This window comes from Prunus mume, linkage group LG2 (assembly GCF_029339155.1).
Source record: "Prunus mume cultivar Tortuosa linkage group LG2, ASM2933915v1, whole genome shotgun sequence".
Lineage (NCBI taxonomy): Eukaryota > Viridiplantae > Streptophyta > Magnoliopsida > Rosales > Rosaceae > Prunus > Prunus mume.
The window spans coordinates 1948393-1973045 of NC_142699.1; the positions used below are offsets into that span (position 1 = coordinate 1948393).

At 36.0% G+C, this 24653-nt stretch overlaps 3 protein-coding genes and 1 non-coding gene across 5 annotated transcripts; 1 reads left to right on the plus strand and 3 right to left on the minus strand.

The window, feature by feature from the left end:
- Positions 1 to 6167: 6167 nt before the first annotated feature.
- LOC103319102 (Late embryogenesis abundant (LEA) hydroxyproline-rich glycoprotein family) lies at positions 6168 to 9965 on the minus strand. Its single transcript, XM_008220601.3, has 2 exons — positions 9112 to 9965; positions 6168 to 6632 (listed from the first exon to the last, which is right to left on the minus strand). Exons 1-2 carry the CDS (start codon positions 9808 to 9810, stop codon positions 6546 to 6548), a joined length of 786 nt encoding a protein of 261 aa, XP_008218823.2. The 5' UTR covers positions 9811 to 9965; the 3' UTR covers positions 6168 to 6545.
- TRNAQ-UUG (transfer RNA glutamine (anticodon UUG)) lies at positions 7953 to 8024 on the plus strand. Its single transcript has one exon. It is a non-coding gene; the product is annotated as a tRNA-Gln (tRNA).
- A 2067-nt stretch (positions 9966 to 12032) lies between the features above and the next one.
- Positions 12033 to 17962, minus strand: LOC103319104 (protein-protein interaction regulator family protein). 2 transcript variants are annotated; one of them, XM_016792434.2, is made up of 10 exons: positions 17741 to 17962; positions 17519 to 17629; positions 17259 to 17321; positions 16896 to 17057; positions 16692 to 16805; positions 15092 to 15163; positions 13735 to 13818; positions 13526 to 13626; positions 13075 to 13159; positions 12033 to 12714 (listed from the first exon to the last, which is right to left on the minus strand). In XM_016792434.2, exons 1-10 carry the CDS (start codon positions 17816 to 17818, stop codon positions 12325 to 12327), a joined length of 1260 nt encoding a protein of 419 aa, XP_016647920.1. In that variant the 5' UTR covers positions 17819 to 17962; the 3' UTR covers positions 12033 to 12324. The 2 variants fall into 2 exon arrangements, with proteins under 2 accessions (XP_016647920.1, XP_088902107.1); XM_089045981.1 differs by having other exon boundaries at positions 17704 to 17917.
- Positions 17963 to 19714: 1752 nt separating this feature from the next.
- On the minus strand, positions 19715 to 22308 carry WRKY9 (WRKY DNA-binding protein 9). Its single transcript, XM_008220603.2, has 5 exons — positions 21943 to 22308; positions 21672 to 21809; positions 21157 to 21522; positions 20924 to 21037; positions 19715 to 20682 (listed from the first exon to the last, which is right to left on the minus strand). Exons 1-5 carry the CDS (start codon positions 22270 to 22272, stop codon positions 19918 to 19920), a joined length of 1713 nt encoding a protein of 570 aa, XP_008218825.2. The 5' UTR covers positions 22273 to 22308; the 3' UTR covers positions 19715 to 19917.
- Between the last annotated feature and the right edge of the window lie 2345 nt (positions 22309 to 24653).

Genomic DNA, 24653 nt, shown 5'->3' on the forward strand with positions numbered 1-24653 from the left:
CCTGAAGAGAACTTTCTCAACATATAAGAGAAACAAGAGAGAATCAAAAAAGGAAGACAACCATGAAGGAGGAGGAATGAGGAGTGTTGAAGAAGTTATGGTGTAGCCATATGTAGCAATGAAGAGCGACTCTACATAACATGTGTAAAGGGAAAAGTGTTATCTAAAATATTTATCAATTTAAAATAAATATCACTTATCGCTCAAATCCGAAGACGGGAATAACAATACAATCTCTTGTCTGTTGTCAATCAACAATTTTTAAAATTCGATGATCTCTGCATCCTTTCTTGATTTTCCCTTGAAATATCCTCAGAGTTCAATACCTGATAGGATTTTTAGGATCCCAAATAGAATTCAAATCTATTCGCACACAACGGCCGGAGCTTAATGAAAAACAACGCGTTTTGTTTTTTTGGTGGTTTGTTGGAATCGAGGTAACCTCTATTGGGGCATTTTCAATAATTATTGTTTAAAAAAAAAAAAAGGTTTAATTACTCCCCAAGAAAGGAAGTTGCCTGCTGAAATAGTGACCGTTGAGAGATGTATGATATAAATAAATTTATATAAATATAATAAATAGGTATCATTCGGTTAATTAAATAATTAGTCTAATTACAAAAGCAAAAACCAGTTGGAAGTTGAATTAATTTGACATCATCTTCCTCCTCTTCCTATATGTTTCCTACACAACAATAACAAGTTTAAGAGGCTCTGTCAACTTGTTTGTACAGATCCGAAATTGACCGAAACTTTTTCTTCCTCTGTCCGAAACTCAATACATCTTCCTCTTCGTCTCCATCTTCAGATAATGTTTCGTATTTGAAGGACGACGACGAAGGCCGAGGCCGAGGAGGAGGAGGTGCTCTGCTTTTGCCATCGCTTTCTTCTTCAGTGCTGCGGCCGTTGTAGCACGATGATCCGCCGAGTTGCACGAGAAGCTCTATTGCATTTACTTCCAACTCTGAGAAGAAATTAATTGAATTCGGGATCATCAACGGCTTCTCTCTGCTCTTGCTGCTGGAGCTTGCTCCTCCTGCTTCTCTTGTTTTTGTGATTTCGCCATGTTTAACGATCAATGACAAATATTTGTGTTTTTGTAATTTTATTATGTTGTTCGTGATAATAACTTAGTTGATAATCAACGAGCGACGAGCGACGAGAAGAAGTTGCAGCAGGTGCCCTTTCTTTTATAGAGACAGAGAGAGACACGGTCGGTTTGAATTTGTTTTCTTGCTTGGATTAGGATTTAGTTCTTTCCTTTTCTTTTCGTTAATTACCATGTTGACCCTCAGTTATTTCTGCACATAAGTGCTTACCGGACTAATGCCTTGTCTGTCAAGTTTTGGAAAGTAGCCAAATTGTGAGAAGCTTAAAGACCTTCAGCCCAATTTTTTTGACTTTAGAATTTTAACCACTCGAGCGATGGAAAATTTGGATCCGGATCATCTTCTTAGATTTCTCTGTTATGATCTGTTTGACTTCTTTCTTCAAGATGTCATCTCAATAAAATTTAATCTAATTATCAAAGGGATTAAATATGAAACATCATCCTTAAGCAAAAACCTAATGCTCATAATTTTGAAGGGGGAAAAAATGCCCTAATTAACCTAACATGAAACTTAACCTCTTGGAAGGGAGATTAACGCCATTAAGTTTCACATTAGGTTAAGAGTGCTATTAAACAAACCCTAAAATTAACTGAATACACTCTATTAATAAAGTATTTGTTGAATTAATAATTTACATAATATAAAATGACCAAAAAGGATATATGGAATTATAAAACAAATATAATTTTAATAAGTACAATACACCCTACTCACTATATTCAACCCTAATAAAACGTAGAGAAGTTTTCATATTGCTTGGTGCCAACGACACTGCAACGAGCACTGACGGAGGTGCAAGGTAAGATGATATGATATTTATCGGGTTTCTACAAAATCGCTCTCACAGTCCTCTCCTCTCCTCTCCTCTCCTCTCCTCTCCTCTCCAGACAGGAAAAGGTTCATTTTAAAACTCTTTCAGAAGAGTCAGACACACTTCGAATGTCAGGTTCTCATTAGAAGAAGAGAATCCATATATTGCATATATGCATCTTGTGTTGTCAATGTAACAACCAATCCTTTGGTGTTGCTCTTTGTATTATTTTCTTTTAGAACCTTTATTTTCTTAAGGCTTCTATTGTTTTCCAAGTTTCGAGAGGTTTCTAATTGTATGCTGTATTTTTGTTGAATCCGTTTTGAGTTTTCAATGTGTAAACTTGGGTTGGTTTCAAAAGAGAACAACGCAAGCCAAGTAGTTTCACATATCTCTCGAATCCAGAAACCAGATCAACAACACCATATCCGGAGCTTATTGGAAGTATAACGCGTTTTGTGCTTTTTTAGGAGAGGTATGAAATAAATAAAATAATTAGTCTAATTACAAAAACAACCACTTGGAAGTGGAATTAATTTGACATGATCTTCCTCCTCTTCCTTTGTGTTTCCTTTGCAACAATAAAAAGATTAAGAGGCTCTGTCAACTCGTAAAGTTCCGAAATCGACCGAAATCTTCTCTTCCTCTTTTCGAACCTCTCTTCATCTTCATCTTCTTCAGACACTAATGTTTCGTATTTGGAGAACGACGACGACAACTGATCATCATCATGATGAGGAGGAGCTGCTCTGCTTTTGCTTTCGCTTTCTTCTTCAGTGCTGCCGCCGTTGCAGCACGATGATCCGCTGAGTTGTACGAGAAGCTCTATTGCATTTACTTCCAACTCCGATAATAAATTAACTGAATTTGGGATCGTCATCAATGGCTTCTCTCTGCTCATGCTGCTGCAGCTTGCTCCTCCTGCTGTTGTTCTTGATTTCGCCATTTTTAAGAATCAATGACAAATGTTTGTGTTTTTATAATTTGTTATGGTGTTGGTAATAATAACTTTTTTTTTTTTTTTTGGTGGTCAACGGTAATAATAACTTAGTTGATACTCAACGAGCGACGAGCAATGAGAAGTTGCAGGTCCGTTTGCTTTATATAGACGCAGGCAGAGTCGGTTTCTGATATTATTTATTTATTTATTTATGTGTTTGAATTTGTTTTCCTGCTTGGATTACAAGTTCTTTACTTTTCATTACCTTTCCTACTTGCACAAGGAAATATGGTGGAAGGTGGGACCCGGCTGGTCCTCAATGCTTAATGATCATTTTGACCCTCATCCATTACGGCCCATAAGAGCTTACTGGACCAAGGCCTTGTTCTGTGGCCCACTTACCATCCCAACAACAAAATCTATATACATATACATATATATATATATATTATTATTATATACATAGAACAAGTATAATTCTTTAATATAGGGGCAAATATAAGAATGTGCAAGAAGAACAAACCTCAAATGAAGGTTCTTGCATACAATAAATTTAGAGAACTAAATTCAGCAAGATAGTGAGGGATAAACAGTACAAAATGAAGCCTAGCTGACTCAATGGTACCATATAGAGGATCAAGAAGAGTCCTTGCAGAACTAGTATATCAGAGAGATCATGAGAACAAAATATTTTGTGTGAACAGGGAGCCGAAAGCACCAAAAGTGAAAGGGCCTTATTACTCAACATTCACCTGGCTAAAGAAGGCTACGACACTTCCAGCATCCCACATGATCTCACAGCATCCAGTAATTAAAGATCCATTTAGATCTAGTAATTCCAACTCTACAACATAAATGATCCTGAAAAAACCAGTTCAAAAGAACTAGGGAGAAACAAAACCCGGTTTATTAGCAGCAGGGGTTGGTTCCAGGGGTTGAGGGGTTGCAGGGAAGGAAAACCAAGAAGAAGGGAGAAATTTTGGCAAGCTAAAGGCTTTCAACCCAATTTTTTGGATTTCTAGAATTTTAACCACTCAAGGCGAGCACAACTTCGGGGACTTGTAAAAGGCTTTAAGGGAGGCTTGAATGACTATGTTCTTAAATCTTGAAAAAAGTTTATTTAAAGTCCAAAAATTGCTAGAAAAAAATGTTAGCCTGTAAATATATTACATACTTGTAAGAAAAGATCATGCGTCGAAGATTAAACTCTAAAGAGGAGCTCATTCATGCTTTTGATGAACGTTCTTCTCAAAACATAATTGAAGTGAAGGAAACTTTAAACTTCTTATCGATTCTCTCGTTGAGGTTAATTCAAGCAACTACTTGGTTTTATTTTTTATGTTTGTTTCAGCAACAACAACAACAAAAAAAGACATTAATTCTTCTGCACACTCCTGCTCGTCTTCCTCCTCCTCTTCCTTTTTGTTTCCTTTGCTTCAATAAGAGGCTCGGTCGACTCGTAGAGATCCGAGATTGACCGAAATCTTTTCTTCCTCCGCCACAAACGCATTCTACCTTCTTCATCTTCATCTTCGGACGGAGGAGGAGAAGCTGCTCTGCTTTTTTCATGGCTTTCTTCTGTGCTGTTGCCGCCGTTGGTTTCTCCATTGCTTAGTTGGACGAGAAGCTCCGTTGCGTTTATTTCATGATCCAACTCTGAGAAGAAACAAATTGAATTCGGGATCTTCATCAATGGCTTCTCTCTGCTGCTGCCTGCTGCTGCTGCTCTTCTTGTTTTTAATTTCTCCATTTAATTATAACAACAATCAATAACAAATATAAGTCTTTTGATAATCGACGACGAGCCACGAGAAGAGGTTGCAGGTGCCCTTTGCTTTATATAGACACACACACGGATATAATTTATTTATTTCCTGTTTTAATTTGTTTTCCTATTTGCAGTTGGATTAGGATTTGGTACTTACTAAGCAGGCAGCAGCAAAGAAACCCTATACTTGCTGCACAAACAAGACGAAGAAACCCTACTTACTTTCCAACGAAAACAAAAAGAGAGGAAAAGGAAAAAGGAAACCATGCTGCTGGTCCTCAATCCGAAATTACTATTTTAACCCTCACATATTTGGGCCCATAAGAGTTTATTGGACCAATGCCTCTGTCAATGGCGGTTGTTCTGAGGGCCAAGTCCATGCATACTTGAAAGTATTTTTGGGGCTCATGTTAAGTCAATTTGATAACAAAAATGTTTCTTTTAAATGTTGGAAAATGTTGGATAAGGTGTGCACACGGGGTCTAACCCAATGAACAAAGAGTCAATAATTTTGACTTGCAGATTAAATGTCTCTTTGAATCCCACAACATTATAATTAGAGTCAATAATTTTGACTTGCAGACTAAATGTCTCAGGTTTGAATCACACAACATCATAATTGTATTTATGTGTGTCAATTTCCCCAACCTATAGTTTGCATTCATAAAAAAAGATTCTGAAGGTGTGGCTCTAACTTTTTAGATTATGCTATGGTGGATTTGGGTCATTATGATTGTTCATTTCATATTTGGAACTATCCGTTTTCCGTGCAGTGTGTTTTCTGCTTTTTAATTTTGATGAGTTTAAAGGGGGATTCATGGGCTTAATCAAGGTTTGTCTCTCTCATGCCATCCATGGAGAGGAGTCTAAATTGCGCATTCATAAATTTGTATTACGAATTTGTACTATCATTTGGAATAGTTGGCTAGTTCTCAATTTCACCATGTGATTGGCGAAGCTGTGACAAATTTGCGTCATGTTGAACATTCCTCATGAACATGGAGTTAACTTGTTGTTAATATTTATAATTTCGATGTACAACCTCGATTTTTTTAAGTCTAGAATATAGGTGTTTGGAAGTTCTTTTATAGGCAGCACTTCTTCTCATTAGCGCTTTTAGCAGGAAAAAAAAAATTTATTAGAAGCGTATTTTTAATTAATGTATGTACTTCTAGAAAGGACATTTGGAAGTGCAATATGCTTCTAGTATATTGCATACTGCACAATATTCCCAGGTCTAATTTTGATTATATCAAGGTGTAGCCATCCCATGCAAGCAAAGTAATATAACAAGAATGAGCCACACTTTTCCTTCCCAATTTTTCTTTCTTTATTTAAAATTTAAGAAAGTTTCTTTAAGACACAATTTATGAAACCGCAACCGCGACCGCGACCACGACCACGACCAAGAAGAGATTAGCCAAACCCTAGACTCAAATATTATTTGTATAAACCGAACAATAAAAAAGGAAAAAAGAAAAGAAAAAGTCAAGGAGAAGAATCAAAGCAAAGGAAACACCACGAGGGAAGAGAGGATTATAGCCAAATGGGGCGTGAAAATGCATTATAGAAAGAAAGCGGCAGTTTTTACACTTTACACGCAGTTAGCAGCTTTGCCCTCTCCAAGTTTCCACCAAGTGAAGAAACCAAAACCAGCATCATCATCTAAAACTTGTGCAAAATCTTGGAACCCAAAATTTATAAACTTTTCCTTCCCTCTTTGCTACAACTCTACAACTCCATTCACTTGGGGGCTTTTGTTTACCCCTCTTTTTTTTTCTTTTCTTTTTTTTACCTTTTTACCTTTTCATTTCTCTCCCAATTTGAAGAGTGAAAATTACAAGAAGAAAGAAAAAAACTGTAAAACTTGGGAGAGTGGGAATTTGTTACTGTTAAGTGAAGTGAGAGGGAGGGCTAGACACTCAATCCATCAAATCCACACTGCTTGTAAGTAAGAGACTGCTTCCTTGGACTTATAACAATTGCACAATCCACGGACACCTGCACATCAACTCAAAAGTTTTAGATCCACCGAAAATTATATTAGCCCCAAAAACAAAACACAAGAAAAAAGAAAAGAAAAGGACAAGAAAACAAGCATAAAGAAAAAGGCTGTCTGCACAAGCAAATAATGCCAGCGTTGTGACTGGACCATCATGCACCACCAAATCACATATAATGGAACCCAGCTTAAAAACATCCTTAAACATTCATGTTGTTTAGTTAAATATAAACCTTCTTTCCCTATACACTTATTCTATTTTATGATTTACACTAGAGTTCGTCACACAAAGTCACACCGTGTGTTCTCGATCGTGTTCATTTCACCATAACGCCAATGCTTAATCACAAACATAGGATCAACGTAAACTCACAATGCACAATGAACGCTTGATATCGCGTTAAACTCACAATGCACAATGAACACCGACATCATTTGATTGAAATTTCACCAAACATGACTTTATACTAAATATAAAAAACCTAAATATCAACTCAGATTGGAGAAGCAGCATGTTAAGATTTCTTCTTGCTTAAGTTTGCTTAATGCATGCCACTGGCAAGCACAAATAGTGATATGTAAAGGCTCAATTCTACCTCAGGCTCAGACCCAAAAGAGACAAGGCTGGATCCTATCTGACCTGACCTGACCTGTCACGCAGCTAAAATTTCAAATGAAATTAAAGAGCCTAAAGACCACCCCACCGAACGAAAACCCCAAAAAGTTCAAAGATAATTCTAGATACCTAGATCAGCTTCCAATTGTCCTATTGTGCATCCATTATTATCCACGCCGTTGAAAATGAGCTCACCATGTGGGCCCACCCATGAGGCTCCCACACAAGCCAAAGTCACATGGTGGGGCCGCAAAGCTTTTTTGCTCCCCAGAAAGGCCAATTAATCTTTGCCTTTTTCTTTGGGTCTGCAAAATTAACCATTTTCTTTCCTCTTTTCTGTTCCCCGTTTGGATTTTAATTACTATTCGAAATTTCCAATGTTCACACAGAGTCAAAAGACAGAGTCATAAAGTTAATGTAAAACAATTATGTAAAAATTCCTGCAAGCATACTTATACGTTCTGAATTTTTGTCCCTAGTCAATCATGCACATATGCTGATAACAATAAACAATATCATACAGAAATTAAATATACAAGTCACTGAAGAAAATACCCAAACTTGGAACATGAAATAAATACCAAAAAAACATACACAAATGTCATGGAAAATGAAGGGTAAGAAAAAAATTACTTTTGAAGCACAAAGATGACCATAAAAACACAAAACAAAAAGCTCAAAGCAAGGCAACAGAACAACAAAGGGTTCCATGGTGTAGTGGTTAGCACTCTGGACTTTGAATCCAGCGACCTGGGTTCGACTCCCGGTGGGACCTTTTTTTTTTTTTAACTACAATATTATTCCTTTTTTACTCTTTAAACATCTCTTTCATCCCCATATAAAAATCACAAATAAAATTCCCATAAAAAAAATCGGGAATTAAATAAAAAGAAACCCACCAGAAAACAATGAAAACAAAAAAAATATAAAAAGAACACCGACCCAAATATCCAGGAACATGCTTCACTCAAACTTAAACCAAATGGCACGCCTTAAAGTCTTAATCACATGGACACATTGCCAATTCTCACAAAATTTATACTAATTACTTATAATAATATAGGCAATGATATCCCCGGTATAGGTAAGTTTTTCTCGTGTTGATCCAAAGATGCATGTGACCATTCATAACTCTCAAACAAAACTTATGGTCAAATAAATCTACAATAAGAAAAGGCTCATGGCATCATGTAGCTCTCATATAATTGGTGCGTCCCAAAAAATGGTGCTTAAAAAGAACGCAATTACCACGGCCGTTATTATAAAAGCCCAGCTTTCTTTCATACTCATTCCTCTCTCTAGCCCCCCTTTTCAATATGCTTTTCCAAAAACAACCCACATCCCAGAGTTACTATATTTTGCAGAAGAAGAAAGAAGAAAAAAACAGAAATTCTGGAAACTTCACGCAAAAACACAGAAACCCATCTAAGAAAATTACCAAACTACAAAGCCAACAAAAATGAAAGTGATGATTTGGAACAAAAAAAACAAAGAAGGTAGGAAGGAAACAGTTAAAAATACAGACAAGTGAAAGGGCATTGATGCAAAAACGGAAAGAATATCCGCTTCACAAACAACATCAAATTGCATTTGCACGTTAGCCAAAACAAAAAATTCAACCCAATTTAGAAAAAAAAAAAAAAAAAAAAAAGGAAAAGAAAAGGCAGAGTGAATGGGACAGGAGATAGTGGGCTTCTCAGTGATTTTTTCAACTTAGAGAGAGAGGAGTGAAAAACCCAAAGCCCCATATTTTCTCTCCAGCCAAACAGAATTTAAAGCGAAAATTGGGCATTATGTATTAATCTAAGCACCATTATTAGAAATTTCAGGGACGACAGATGGTGAGAGAGGGAGAGACTGACCTGAACGCCAGGGGAATCGAAGTTCAAGACGCGGATCTTGGCGCCAACGTCACCCAAGACCCTGAGCTCGACGCGGTCGTTGAGCGAAGCGTCTCGGATCAAATCGGCGGCGTCGGCCTGAAGTAAATTGACTCGATCGACGGAGATGGTGGCGATGACTTGCCGTACAGTGTGTGCGTCCTGGAAGAACCCGGGCACGGAGGCCTTGCCCAATGGGATCCCACGGTACATGACGGTGAACCTGGACTCGCCATACCTGATCCCGACCTTGTTAGGGTTCACGGCGGAGAAGAGCATGCGGATGCTGAGCGAGAGGGAGGCGGATGTAGGGTTTTGGTTGGGGTCGGCGGTTGCGGCGGCGGCGGGGGTGGGATTGGGTGAGTTGATGCCCATGTACTGGACACCGACTTGCTGGAGATCGAACTGCGGCTTCTTGGGCTTGACGGCGAGGACAATGACGAGTACGACGGCGAGGACCAGGAGGGCGAGGAATGAGAAGAGTAGGAAGAGGCAGCAACAGCAGCCTTTGAAGGAGGCTGAGTTGGAGGAGGAAGATGACGTCGTTGGGTAGTAGGGGTGGTGGTTGCTGTTATGGGGGTTTGACGACGACGGCGGTGGTCGTGGCGGTGGACCCCGCTGTCTGTGCTCGCCGTTTGCGGTTCCATTGGGGGTCGGGTTCGGGTTGGCTCTTGATGTCATTTTGTTTGGTGGGTTTTTGGAGGGTTTTTTGCTTACTCGGTCACTCGCTCACTCTCCCCTCCTCCCACTCTGTGTGGCCTCTGTTTCTTCTTCTTGTACAGTGTGTGTTTGCTTGATATTGAAGAGAGAGAGGAGAGAGAGGAGAGAGAGGGCGCTTTTGGTGACTTTGCTTGAGAGAGAAATAAAAAGGCGCACATAATTTACTTTGATGATGGGGATTACTGTTGCAGGAGGTACTACACCTTTTGTTTTTTTATTTTATTCTATTGATTTATTTTTGCATTGTTTGTCCAAAAAAATATTTGCAAAGAAAATCCTTTCCAGATTTAACTCTAAAAAAGAATATATCAAAAAACAAAAATATTTTTTACAATTCAAGAACGTCTACAGTTAAAAACCAGTAAATTTTCAAAATTTTACTTTTGTTTTTGCCCCATCATATAGTCCTGCACTAATGATAAGAAAAAGACTGAATTATAATTTTGGTAGTCAATGATTAAGTATGCCTGTTAAGTACTTCATTAAATAAATATTGTGGCTTAGTTGTTTCTCAGCTCACATTTAAAGATATTAAACTTCTGGAGTTTACGAGTTCTATAATTAGTCAAAATTTGGGGAGATGTTTACGATATGTTTAGGGCTCTTATGCAATTTGAAAAAGTATTTAACGATCAAATTGCAATATAAGACTTTAGTTACAGCAACTTGAGCAGAAAAAATCTCTTGTAACGGGGGTAGCAATAATGCAGTTATACTTCAAAAAATTATCCCGCCTATTATTGCGTTATTAATTAGAAATAACAAAAGTGTTATCCATGTTGTATTAAAGTCTCCCTCCAACTTGACACCTCCTGCTTGAGTAGATTAGCACTTAATAAGTCGACACATCATGCTTTTATAGACTAAGTCTTTGTGCTTTTAATTAACACCTCATGCTGGAGTGAATTGCTCATCTCAACCTTCATAAATCAATTTGGATTTGATGTTTACTATTCGTGTGCCACCTCAGTGTCTGAATAAGAACAAGATGAGTCGTGTAACCTCCAAGTCATGCTTCTCTCAGCAAACTATATAACTTGGAGAAACCATAACTTTAAGCTTATTTTGAGAAAGAAAAACACAAGGAAAGTAGCTCTAAGCTTACTAAGAACGCACTTAGATTGGATGGTACTAAAATATATTAGAATTTTCTCATTACTATAGAAACTGCAAGTGTTATGGAAATCATAGTTTTAGACATTTGATGCAGCTGGGTTTCTATTGCTTCTTATTGTATCGAAGAATTCAGATATATTTTTTAAGAGTTGTTAGATCTCGCTTGATCTGTACTAGTTAGTTGTCGTTTCTTTTTGGGTGTTGTTCCCCTTATCTCATCAAAAAAAAAAAAAAAAGAATTTCAGATATATTTCCCTACATTTCATTGTTAAAGGAATTTAAAATTGAATATCAAATAACAATCAAAATTGTGGTTAATTTATGACCGTCTGAATTACGGTGTTTGTGCCCTCATACATTGAAGTAGTTAGGACCTCTGGCCAACTGGCAATAAGGCCCATGCGACCACCATGGCAGTAAAGCATCGTTAGAAACTCTGGTGAGGATTATAAAAGCCATTGTGTTATTGTTGCATAACTATTAATGGTAATTGTTCTTTTATGATTTGTGTACTCTCTACACTTCATTTCAAATATTGTACAGTTGTGATCCTCGCTCTCACCTCTGACCATAAATAGTTGTTTGCTAAGCCTTGTAGCTCACCCTTTTCCATTTCATTTCATATTAGATCGGACTAGAAGTTGACTCACTTTTGACGTTTTGGTTGTGCTATAGAAAATATGGCTGCCATTAGAAGACCTAAAATGTGGTACTTTAGGAAAGATTATGCGCAATCCAACTTCTGTAACTAAGGAACTATTATAGTTTTAACTTTTGGTGTAAATTAGAAGTAATGGAAAAGGAAGTGTTTTTATGCAGACATGACCTTACACCACCCAACCCTCCTCCCGGTTCAGCCTCCATCTCTTCTTGCACTGTCCAAAATGCCACCATTGTGGTGGTGGGGTGGCAAACTGTAGCATGAAAAAAGTTTATTTCTTTACAAATTTGAGATAAAACGATTGTATAGATTGGTATGGAGAGCAAGTTTTTGAGTTCAAATAGAATGTTGAAAGAAGAAAAAAAATTTGTCAGATGTATAAACATTATACAAATTGAGCTTTAAATTGTGGCAAAATTCCGTGTGCACTTCATTCCCATGCAAAATATGCACTAACAAAAACAAATAATCCATCCCCAGTCGCAAGCAACAACTACACTAAAATCTATAAGACCAAATTTTTCCTTCCGAAATACACATGCATGCGAAAGGGAAGAATGAAATATAAGTTAACTCTAAAGCACAATACATAAAGACACACCAATAGAGAAACTGCCTGACAGGAGGCAAGTAAATGAACTACAGAAATAAAATATTCCTAGGAGACTCGACTTACAAAAAGCGGTTCGATGGTTGGTCTACTCAACAGCATCCGCATTTGGACTGGTATTACCTGCTTCTGGTTTAACTATTTCATCAATCCTCCGGCTGTTATCATCAACATCTAGCACATCATCAATCATGTAGTCCTCTGCTACATTGATATCTTCCACATCATCCTCATCTTCATCGTTGTTGCTTCCGTCAGGGATCTTTCTTTTCTTGGGGCCATGCTCAAGCCTATGTGTGTCCAATTCTTTGTCCATTGTTTCCTGTAAGTTCATCACATCATTGTTTGCTTTCCTTGGTTTCCTTGCATTTTGCCACCTCTCCAACTCCTTTTCAGCATTGGCAATACACTGCTCCCCAATCTGCTTCTGGTACTCAGTCAGTTCCTCTCTTCGTGCAGCTTTCCATTCCAGAAACTCCTGATATGCAGTTTTGAATGAGAATAATCAAGTGCAAACTCTAAGCAAAACCATTTGTGCAGCTTTCCATTCTAGAAAGTCCCTATATATATAGAAAAAATTTCTGGCCAAAAATTTCCGTTGTTATCTTATTAGACTGTAAATCAGGATCGCACTAGGGCCACCCTTCATGAACTTCTCATAACTCAAGCACAAAATTGAATTCACTTGCTGAATTCTTACATTTAAGGGCAGATATTAAAATTTCGTGCCAGAGTCACACAATTTCATTTTGAGTGAGAAATCAGAAAACTATTAATAAGCCAGTTCCTGAAAATTGTAAAATAGGACCTGACATTATCCATGTCACAAGAAACTCACCTTTTCTTTTCGCTGCTCAGCTAACGTAGGATCCTCATCCAATGGTTTCTTGGGCAGATAATAAATTGGAGGCTCTGCCTTAGTCCTGAAAAAGAACACATACCAATCAAAATTGAGTAAGAAATTATTATAGAGGAAAGTTCTAATTAATTCTACCTAACAACCCACAATAATGGCAGGAAACACCACCCATCAGGTTGCTTCAACACGACTATTCACATGAATAGAAACTTATCTTTGTCCCAATAAAATGTGAATATGGACACTTTTTGGACCAAAATTAAAAATAACCTGCAAAAGAAAAATAAAATAGTGAGAGAATTAGATTAGAATTTATATTCTTCTTTTTTTATAAGAACATGAAACTCTCAATTGTCAAAGATGGTAAGCAAAGATATGACACATCAAGGAAAACAGCAGCAATGTAAATTGATGTTGGAAACCTTTTTACCTTATAAAATTGCAAAGTTTTTTATTATGCTCACTCCACTGAAGAAAAAGCAGTTCCAATCTCTTTTCTTCCGTCTTGGCATTAACACGTGCCCGCAGAGTCTAGCCAAAAATAAACACAGGCATTAGAGAATAAGGTTCGTTCTTCAAACAGACGTTCATTTTCAGTTTGACTAGTAGAGATCAAAGTATCAGAAATTGTAAACAAACCAGATCTCTCCTCCGCTTTTCCGCAATTTGTTCACGCTCCTGTTGCCTAAGTCTTTCACTCTCTTCACGAGCCCTTTGCTCAGCCTGAATAAAGTAAGACAAGTATTACAAGTTTCATCATTAAACTGAAAATACTTGCTAAATAAAAGGAAAGAGGAAAATGAGGAAAAATAGCTTGAAACGAAACGCACCAACGACAGGTCTAGATATACAAGCACTTCTATATAAAACGGATAATGTACCATAAAATCCATATAATATGCAATTAAACTATAGCAAATTTTCATTTTAAAGTCAGCTATTCACAAAAGAAAGAGAAAAACAAAACTATAGGTTAAGTTCCAAGGAGATCAGAAAATCAGGTGTGTCCTGTACATTCAAGACTGTTCTGAAACTCCAATAAGGAATCAAAAGAAATGATCCCTGTGAGCTGACAGGGTGCATAAAATGGAATGCCTAAGTACCCCAACTGGGACCACCATAGTTCCTTTTTTTTTTTCGTTCGGATATGAAACAAAATAAGTTTACAGAGAAAGAAGAAGTACCCAAAAAAAAAAGGACAAGAACAGAATCCCACGCCAGCAATTTCTAAACACCCAGCTAACTCTACAACCCTTGCTAGGCCAGAAAGTACACACTATTTCTGATTTCAAAATATCCATTTCATGTTTATCAAATTCCCACGTGTACAATCACCTTTCTTTAACTATATTCAGACAGGTTTATCGACTTGGTAACTCCCCAAAAATCCTAGAGACAAGAATCAAGTTAGATACATACGGCCTTCATAAATTGCTACTCACAAGTGTACACATTGTTTATGTTTTAAGAGTGGGCAGGAGTGAATGTGCACATTCAGACTTGCATAACATAATAGATATCCAGACGAGAAACCTGAATACATAATAACAAAAATGCACAATAGCTCATAGTCCTTTTAAGAAAAAAAATTGAAACAATGGAGGTTAACACTTTTTTTTTTTCATATTGCCCCATAGCTCTCACAGCTTTAGTTGAGCATCTTTCTCTCCAAGGCCTTGTCTTCAACACACACAAGAGATTTAAAAAAATATAGAGAGAGGAAAAGGCTTTCCCACCATTACTAATTTGCGAAAATAAAAAGGGAGGATCAATAGTTTGTAAGTGTTAAATGAGTGTGGGGTACTTGCAGGTGAATGGAATGTCAACCTAACACCCAACATGCCAATATTCATAAAGAAAAGTTATTTTTACGGATCATAGATATATAGTTACAACAAACCATTTTCATACTCACAATTTGAAAACAATTTGATGTTTTCAAACCAAAACACAGTTAAATAGAACAAAGTATAATAGAAATTAATTATATACTCACTCTTTGTAATGAATTTGATCTCCGCATGAATGCCTCTGTTCCTGAAAGTTGCATGTCCTCTTTCCTGAATTTCTGCAACAGTTTCACATGCAGGGAGAATATATAAGTATATGCAATTTCAATAAAAGCCAAACAAAATTGACTTTTGATAACTGGTTATGGAAAAAAAAAAAAAATCTGTCAGAAAAATGATGGTTTTTAAATAACAGACAAATTGGTGGCTTCCTCACTTCCTCTGTTCAATATATGGTGACTGTAAAGTGTTGAAGAACATCCCTTATGCGCACTATGAAGTCTTAAGGAAGACCTAAACATATGAACGCTTAAATGCGTAATTGGTGTACATTATTTCATTGGACACCACATCATTGCAAACGACGCCCTGCATCTACCATATATGGAATGCCTATATAATAATAAACATATAAAAGCAGGTAATGGAAACATATGTGATCAATGAAAACTGATGGTTTGTAAACTAAAAAGACCAACTAGTGGCTTCCTCTCCAATCTTCCCTTTCTCATTCACATTGGTGGCCAAGGAGGCGTCGGGAGGGAATAAATTCACAAGTAAATTGGAAGAGGGGTAGCTAACCTAAATATTATTTAGGTATTCCACTAGGTAGTAAATCCATGTGTGGTTAAAGTTTAGACTGGAGAATCTGGTTGTGAAAGATCTTGAACTGGTATATTGTCTCCATTGCCAATATGTTTATAATTCCTTTCCATTGAGTTGGAATTTTGATCTCTGTGGAAATATGCATGATTTGTTAGAAAGTGTAACTTTAAATTCATATAGACCGCAAAGTTGGAATTTGAGTTCTTAGGTTTATTTTTGTGCAAGTCTTCTCTCAGAAGGTTCATTGAAGAGCCATTTCTTTCCTTTTTCAGTCCCTCTTCTATCACTTGAAAGGCTAAAGTGCCTGCGAAGGCATGAACTCTTGCAGGAATTATAGCTTATGAGAGCAATACCTTCTTTTTAATAAATCTATTTAAAGGATGAGACATAGAAGGATCTTTGAAAAGTATGGTCTGGAATGGATGTTTTGCAGACCAAAGTTTGATTACCTCTTTATGGGCTTTGGTTTCTCCTGTATTTTACCTCTTTAGGGGATTTGAGGGTTGATGTCACTCAAGGTTAGCTTAGATATGATTTTTTTTTTTTTTTTTTTTGTGGGTACTCAACTGGACATGGGTTAGATTCAATACCTCTTTATGGGATTAGAGGGCTGATGTCACTAAAGATATTGTATAGCTTAGATATGATGTAATGTAATTGTTTTGTTTTCTTTGCTGGACATGGGTTAGATTTGACAGAACTAAACCTATGGGACTTGAGGAATGAACAAGAGGAACAAAATAACAACTAAATGAAAACAGAGAGAGAGAGAGACTAATTGTTTTATGCGTCAAATAGACTCCCAACTATACGGAAACCACAGACAATATTGGTAAGAACCTGATAACAACTTTTAAGAACAAAAAGCCTAAATGAAGATGTTCTTACTTATAAACCATATTAAAAGTTTGCACTGTAACTAAACAAATTAGTTCAAACACTGGATGCTGATCAAAACCAATAAAACTAACGCACGCATACCTCTAGAGTCCCCAAAAGTTGTCCTAGCATTCTTTTGTTCCTGTTAACCAAGCTGGGATCCTGTTCTTTCGGCAATACTCTTGGAACATGATCTGGTGCTGGAATTTCAAAATCCTAACAACAAAAATAAAACAATGAAAGTAAATAAAGATTTATGGTCCCAGAGCAACACTAATCAGGAGATGAAAAAGACTTGAAAGTTACCTTCTTTGCTGCTCCGTGATTTCCATCCCTCCTTGACCAGCCACTTTGTTGGGAATTGGACAACTTCCTATCACTCTGATCAGCTTTAGCTTCCTCATTTGTATCATTCTTCTTCCCATCCTTGGCCTCTTCAGCAATTTCAGTGATTTCTCCATCCTCCACCTTATTTCCAAATCAGGATTTTTAAAGAATGTTAGGAAGACGAACGAACAAACCCTTTATTTCATACAACATGATTTTTTCTAATTTCCCAAAATTCTAACAGAGAGTAAGATTAGGACTCAATGAGATTAGCTCGAGGGAATATAAACTACAACTACCAAAAGAACATAACTGGATTAATCACCATGCAAGGGGCCTTACCTTGACAACAGCTGATGAAAGCCGGCGTTTTGCAGGAGGTTGATCCTCATCAGGCCTATCTGCCTGAAAAGTCAATTTAAATAAATTTAGAGACAAAACACAAAGCCCAATTAACAACTCTAGATTAAAAATAATGATTATAAACGTTATATGAACCTAACTTTATTGAGACAAAATTCAAAATTTCACAGTAACTAGTTCCCATGGAAACAGAGAGAACAAACGAAATTGAAATTGAAATAAGCAGGTCGGTAAATTACGGGTCGAGTAAAGCCTCGCGGACGAGCACCATTGGCGGCAAAATTGCGAGGACCAGCAGCCGCCAAGCCTCCCTTGCGAAGTCCCCTAGGGTCTCGAAGCCGTTCCGTAATCTGAAGATTTTGAAACAATCACATAGCCATCAAAGTGAAAACAGTAATTTATATATATATATATATATGCTTACATATAGAGAGAGAATTGTAGACAGGAGAAAAGCAGACCTCGCGCTGTTGCCTTTGGAGTTCATCGATCTCCTTACGGAGCTCCTCCTCTGTTTTCTCAACTGCGGCGCTTCCCATGAGTCGAAGAAGAAGAAGCAGAGTTTGTGTTGTGTTTACAGCAAAACCCTTGAGGCGCGTCCAGTTTTGGTTGCCCCAAATTTTGTCACTCAACTGATAATTATGTATTTCTGAAGCTGCTAGGCTCTGTTTGGATTTTGGGTGGTTTCGGTTGTGTCCTTCCTATCCCTACCTACTATTTTTGGGAAATTACCGCCTCTAGTAAATACAGTTACAAGACAAAATTAAAAAATTCATTTATTTGTATACTCATCAATTTTGTTTTTGGAAATTGACTTACACAATCATTGAACCTGAGAGAGGTTTTTTTTTAAATTTTAAATTTTATTTTAGAATTAAAAATAATAATGGGTAGTTGTGTTTCATAAAAATATGATCTATCTGATTTTAATTCTAATTTTGCATTTTTTAAATATGAAAAAGTGTGAATTTACCATATTATCCTCATTTAATTAATAATTTCAATACTTAATACTTGCATTAACCAAGGACATTTTCTGGTATTTTGAATATTTCACAATTCTCTGCCTTTTGCTTTATATATACTTTAGCACAGCGCTGAAAAAAAAAATAAAAATAAATGAGAGGCTTTTTATAAATAAAAAAATTATTTTATTTTAGAATTAAAAAAGATAATGGGTAGTTGTGTTCCATAAAAATAGGATTCATTATCTGATTTTAATTTAATTTTAATTTGTAAAATATGAAAAAGTGTGAATTTACCATATTATCCTCATTTAATTAATAATTTTAATTCTTAATGTTTGGATTAACCAATGACATTTTTTGGTATTTTGAATGTTTCACCATTCTCTGTCTTTTGCTTTATATATATATATATATATATTAACCTTAACTCACTTTTTTTTTTAATACAAGCGATATTGGGGAAAGGGATAATCGAATTTAGGGCTTCGGGTGCATAGTTAAACCAATTGAGCTACATCTTCCTTTTGTCTTGGTGAGCTACATCTTCCCCAAAACAACACCCCTAATGTCATTTTCACTTTGAGGAGGGAGGAAGCCACTATTCTTCCTCCCCTCTCCCCTTCTCTCTTCCTCCCTTCTCCTCTCTTCCCTCATTTTTACAGACAAAAAGTTTCCCTATTTGTCTTCATTTGTTATGATTTTCCTTCACCCATCACAGATGGCTATGTCTCAGCGTCAGATCTCCACCACCATCCATTTTGCATAAGAAAATATTTTTGCTCACCACTCTAACCCAAGTTGTATCATCACCACTCTTCTCAACACTTGACACGTGTCCATGGGCCTAACCATCGTTTGATTTGGATTTGTGGAACCAAGGTTATACTCATGGACACGTGTCAAGTATTGAGAATGGTGGTGATGGTATACCTTGAGTTAAAGTGATAAGCAAAAATGCTCTCTCATGTATAATGTTTGCCCCATTTTCCAATATTATATCAAAATTTAATTGGATGATCGTGTTGTTATTGGTGAATGTAGGGCTTCAGGAAGTTTGTGCAAGAGCTTGGCATTGCATGGCTTTTAGCTAAATATTTTTCTCATTGAACAAATTGAAATTTTGTGTAAAACTCAATAACCAAAACGATATTGAATCCAGTGACTAGTGAGTCACTTAATGAAAAAAATTCAACATAAATCTATAAATTGTAAACGTTGAGTTATTTAGTGACCAATTTGGCTATAATTTTTTCTCGGTGACTAAATTAAAATTTTATATAAAATCAAATGACCAAAAAAGTATTTACCCTTATCGCTTTTAAGTACAATCCTTGAATTCACACCTCAAAATGAACTCTTTGGATATTAATGAATCGCGTTTAGAGATGTATATCAAGATTTGATCGTTTACTTTTCTTTTTCCCCTTCTGTATATTACATATTTATGCTTTGAACTAATTACAATATGCATGGAAAGAATGTGATAATATTTAATTACATGAAAAACTCCATTACATATTATATAGTATTAATTTAATTACGTATAACAGAACCAAATCTAGAAAGAAAATGGCACATATATAGTAGTTCTTGTATATATACCCATAAATTTCTCTTTGCACGAAGGTATTTATTAAGATTACATAAAAACGAAATGATGATAGTATTTATTATTCTAAGCTGCTTTTGCGAATGGGCTTACCATTGGCTGAGAAGGATTGGTGATCAAGGGCCCAATTGTTGCTAGTAGAACTACCATTCTCTCCTCCATCCCTTGGACCAAAAGGATGATTAGCTGTATGATTCTCTTTATTAATGAGGGATGTGATAGCAGCTGCAACAGCAACCCTAAATTTAGGATCTGAAGCAATGGCAGTCACATTCTCAGCCAATGACATATTATTTTCTTCCCCTCTCCAACTTCTCTGATCTTCCACTCCAACTCCTGATGATCTGGAAATAGTGCTGTTAGCCAAAAGATGGCTGGTTATAGAATTAGGGTTTTGATAACTATTTGCAGATCTGCTTGTGCTCATCATCCAGTTACTAAAACCTGGTGGTACTGATGAGTGTGATGAGGAGCTGCCCATGGGAATGTTTTGTGGTGTATTGTTGTGATCATAAAAGTTGTTTGTGAGGTCAAGAACAATTCCTTTGGAAGGGTCATGAGGATTGATGGTTCTAAAGTTTGATGAGGAATGAGATGAAGGGTTCATCCTGTGATCAGGGACATTATAGTAATTAGGGAGGGATGCTTGGGTGTAATTAGAGGGTGTTCCATCTAAAAGATGATGGTTACTTGAATCTAATAACATGAATGAAGCTGCTGCAGAAGCTGTTGAAGCCATGGCTGTTGCACCAACAGGAAGTGGATGGTTATGTGTTCCTTCGTATGTTGTTATGAGTATGGACATGTCCTCTAGGCATCTTTGGACCTACAGTACCAAACAAAACATCCAAAAAGATATTAAAACTTTTTTTTATAGATGTTATTTAAGAAAATCAACTGCTATTTATAGTCTAAAGTGCATATTATATTTTTTTGCACTCACTCGTAGAATGAGTGCAAAAGGATAAACTCGGAGTGAACAACATTTCTTAGAAGAAAGAAAATAAATCGAATGTTCAATGCCAGTAATCTTACTAATTAAATACTTAATTTATATGCAAATTTACCTGTTTCCTAACTGGGCATCCAGGAGCTACTGTGCAACGATAATAAGCTCGTGGGCAAGGGTTTCCTTTTGCAATTTTCTGTCCGTATTTCCTCCATTGACACCCATCATTCATCTGAAATATATATACTTATTTATTATCTTAATTACTACAATAATTATAATTTATATGCATGAAGCTGAAGCTACATATACTCAACGTATATGCATAGAAGAAGTACTAATTATACTCACTGTGGCGGATTCACATCTAGCTCTAACCGAAACCCTAGCTTTTCTGTTGGGTTGGGAAGTAACGTGACTCGAAATTCCGGCCAATTCGGTTCGCTGAAGCTTGTTCTGCAGTAGTGATGATGCAAGACTTGAACTTGTCAAGTCTTCCTTCTTCTTGTTCTCTTCTTTATCATCATCATCTTCTTCTCTTCCGTGTGATTGAATATTGGTAGTAGGGCTGGTTTGTAGCCTCAGTGACAACCCTAGTTGACTCTCTTTCATCATATCTTCACGTGTTGGTGATAATGGAGATCTCTTTGGAATCGTCTTGGGTCCTTGAACAGCATTGGGATCATTACCATCAAGTGATAGAAAGGTTTGAGGATCCTAAATCAATGAAATTCAATTTTATATTAAATAATAAATAAAACAAGGCCAGGCCTGATTTATAATTCATCTCTAAAGGGGGAAAAACAAAAACAAAATTAATAACACAGCATAATTAAAATGGGATTAACTTAAGTATATATACGCACCTTGTTTTGGTTGCTTTGGTGAAGAGCCGTAAATTTCATTTGGAGATCATAATAATCTTTCATGGTTTGCTGCACGCCCTTCCTCAAAACTTTGTTCTCTTCTTTTATGCGGCTCATCTCCATTTGTAAAACGCATAGCTAGTTATGCATTAATTATATACATAATAGTAGTTAGTTAATTTCACCAATTATTAAAAAAATAATTATAATTATAATTATAATTTACAAGGTTGCTATATATGTTTATACATAAAATTCAATCTATACGTACCTCTTGATCCGTCTTCATGTTATTCTCCTCCAAAGATGTTTCTACTACTGAGGCATCATCTTCAACTTCCCCAGCAGCGGCTTCTGCTGCTTTTTGGTTGTTATTCTGTGCTCTTGGTGCTTGCTCATCCTCCTTCTCTTGTTTTGCTCCTCGTTCAATATCATCATCGTCGTTGCGATCTTCCTCTTCCTCTTCCTCTTCCTCTCTCCCTTCCTCTTTCTCTTCCTCTTCGCCTTCGCCTTGGTCTCCGTCTTCTCCTTGCTTTTCTTGTTTAGAATCAATCTTGAGTGAGAGATCAATATCCAAGCCTATCTCCTTCTCTCTCCCCATTGAAGTAAGACAAAGTTGCAGAATCTCTCTCTCTCCCCCTCTCTCTTTCACTTTTAATGCTGCTTTTGAGGCACCGAAGTCAATTCTCCCGTCTCAAAGACGTATTATTAGACACACAAGGACGCATCTAAGCTTTGACTTTAATTGGGCCCTTAATTTCACTTCCATTAATTAAAGACTACAAGAATCCCATTCCATTTTAATATAGCACCACTGACTTGGACACTTCATATATATATATATATATATATATATATTAAACTAGGCGCTCATCAAGGGGCAAAGTCGATTCAACCCCTCCCATCCAAGTCCAAACTATACTCTTTGTTTTTATGAATATAAAATGCTCATTTGCTCCCCTCAAAAACAAAGAAAAGAGGGTCACATTTGCTCTCATTAAATAAATATAAAAAAGAAAGCAAATACTATGTTATGATTTCAGATAGATGAATCTGCAACCCACTATTATCACCGATACTATCATAAACTTAACCGATTCTATAGTCTAGTAAGTGTGTGAAATCATTCAGTTTAGATATTATTTTGTCAAGTTTCCAACGTGAGACTTTACATTCTTCAACAAAATAAGAGTTCATTTTAGTTTATTATTTGGAAAATACTTAGGTCTTTATATTTAAGAAGTCATTCCTCCTTACAAACAAATCATAGTCTCACATGTGTATAGAAGAAGCTTTTCATTTCATAATTTTAATGAGTTATTTTTACATATATATCATACCGTGATTGGTTTGTAAAGAAAAATAACTCTTTAATTTCAAAGCAAAGCCATGAGTGGTAGTCTACTAGTAGATGCAATTAAATAAAGTGCAAAACAAGGACTGAATCATGAATTTTTAATGGTGGACTGGCTAAATTTATTAGCTTAAAAATCTAATAATCATTTTTTTCACTTACAATTTTTAGTCCTTTTAGAAATAAAAGTATACATTAAATCATATAGACCACGCTATAGTTCATAATTCTATTGACTAATTTTCAATAAGGATTTCTTTTTATGCAACGATATTGGGGAGGGGGAATCGAACCTAGAACCTCGAGTACATGGCTAAATGCTAATTTCTAATAAGCTTTATATTAAAATAAGTACATATGAAATGCAACCAATAAACACATATTATCAAAATGAAAATATGTTCAACAACATAATTGAAAGTGTACATATAAATTTTAATGTGTATTTTTATTGATGTTTTGTCCCTAAATTCATAAAGAATTACAATTTTTGGACTTTAATAAGTTACTACATAATTGACTATATTTAAAACAAATTAAATATATAGGTTTGATTTTTACTACAGTCTACTGTGGCCGTTAACCTAGTTGTGCACTTTCAACACGAATGATAAACATGTGCATGCATTGCCCATGGACTTGGAAAACTTTCTAACCTACTTTAGGCAGCCGCCTAACATCTAGTTCATAATAACGCCGTTCTGGCCATGCCTTGCACATAGTACGACACAACAACCCCCGGCACATTATTATTAACTCATGCAAAGCATTTTCTTTAATTATGTTTATTATACGTATTTATACATGTACCAAAATACGTATGATTAATAATATATATGTACATAAATACACGAATGAATACATGGCAATGTATATGAAAGTGATGACCATCTTGGATTGTGTAAGAAGGTTTACTAAATCCTTAAACCAATAAGTTCTTATAAATTATTTGCATAACATTGGTCGTCCATTTTATTTTCATACATCTCTCAGAATTTTTTTAATATTCCTCTAGAATTAATCAGAGACTTATTTTTTTATTTTTTTATTTGGTAGATTAATAGACTGTTCATTTGTTAGATATCATACTTTTAAAATCAAATAAATCGGAAACCATTTAGTAATATATCTAATTATATATGGCCACATATACATATGAGTTTTTCTACGTCAAAGATGACCTTCTGAAAGAGAAAAAAACACACATCCTATCACTACTCAACAATATATTTCCACGATCAGAACGGTCTATATTTTATATAGTCAACCAATCAATTTTCGGTTTTACATGAATAATTGAACCCTATTAAGTGTGGCCCCAAAAATGTGATCCAGTTTGGTTCTTATCAAAATGGATATCTTGAGAAGAGAACTCTGTATATTTCCTCTCAAGAGAGATCACTTTTGGGAAGAAAAAAAGAAAGAAAGAGAGAGATTCCTTTTTGTAAGAACCAAACGGACCGCATGTGAATTTATAACATCAGAGCCTGTTATGAACAACGAAGGAAGTGCCTTCATATATACTTGACAACAAAGTATCCCTAATAGCTATCATTTTCTGGGTAAATATATTGGAACAATTGCTCCTCATATGATAATACACATCCACGAGTCGTTTTTTCTTTTGA

Excerpts from the sequence above, each read along its gene's own strand:
- LOC103319104 (XM_016792434.2), bottom strand. The coding sequence starts at position 17,818 with ATGGGAAGCGCCGCAGTTGAGAAAACAGAGGAGGAGCTCCGTAAGGAG. Across the intron at positions 17,322-17,518 it reads CGCGAGGCTTTACTCGACCC|GCAGATAGGCCTGATGAGGA; the intron begins GTAATTTACCGA and ends TTGACTTTTCAG. Across the intron at positions 16,806-16,895 it reads ATCACGGAGCAGCAAAGAAG|GATTTTGAAATTCCAGCACC; the intron begins GTAACTTTCAAG and ends TTTTGTTGTTAG.
- LOC103319102 (XM_008220601.3), bottom strand. The coding sequence starts at position 9,810 with ATGACATCAAGAGCCAACCCGAACCCGACCCCCAATGGAACCGCAAAC. Across the intron at positions 6,633-9,111 it reads TCGATTCCCCTGGCGTTCAG|GTGTCCGTGGATTGTGCAAT; the intron begins GTCAGTCTCTCC and ends GTTGATGTGCAG.
- WRKY9 (XM_008220603.2), bottom strand. The coding sequence starts at position 22,272 with ATGGGGAGAGAGAAGGAGATAGGCTTGGATATTGATCTCTCACTCAAG. Across the intron at positions 21,810-21,942 it reads ACATGAAGACGGATCAAGAG|CTATGCGTTTTACAAATGGA; the intron begins GTACGTATAGAT and ends ATGCATAACTAG. Across the intron at positions 20,683-20,923 it reads GATGCCCAGTTAGGAAACAG|GTCCAAAGATGCCTAGAGGA; the intron begins GTAAATTTGCAT and ends TTGGTACTGTAG.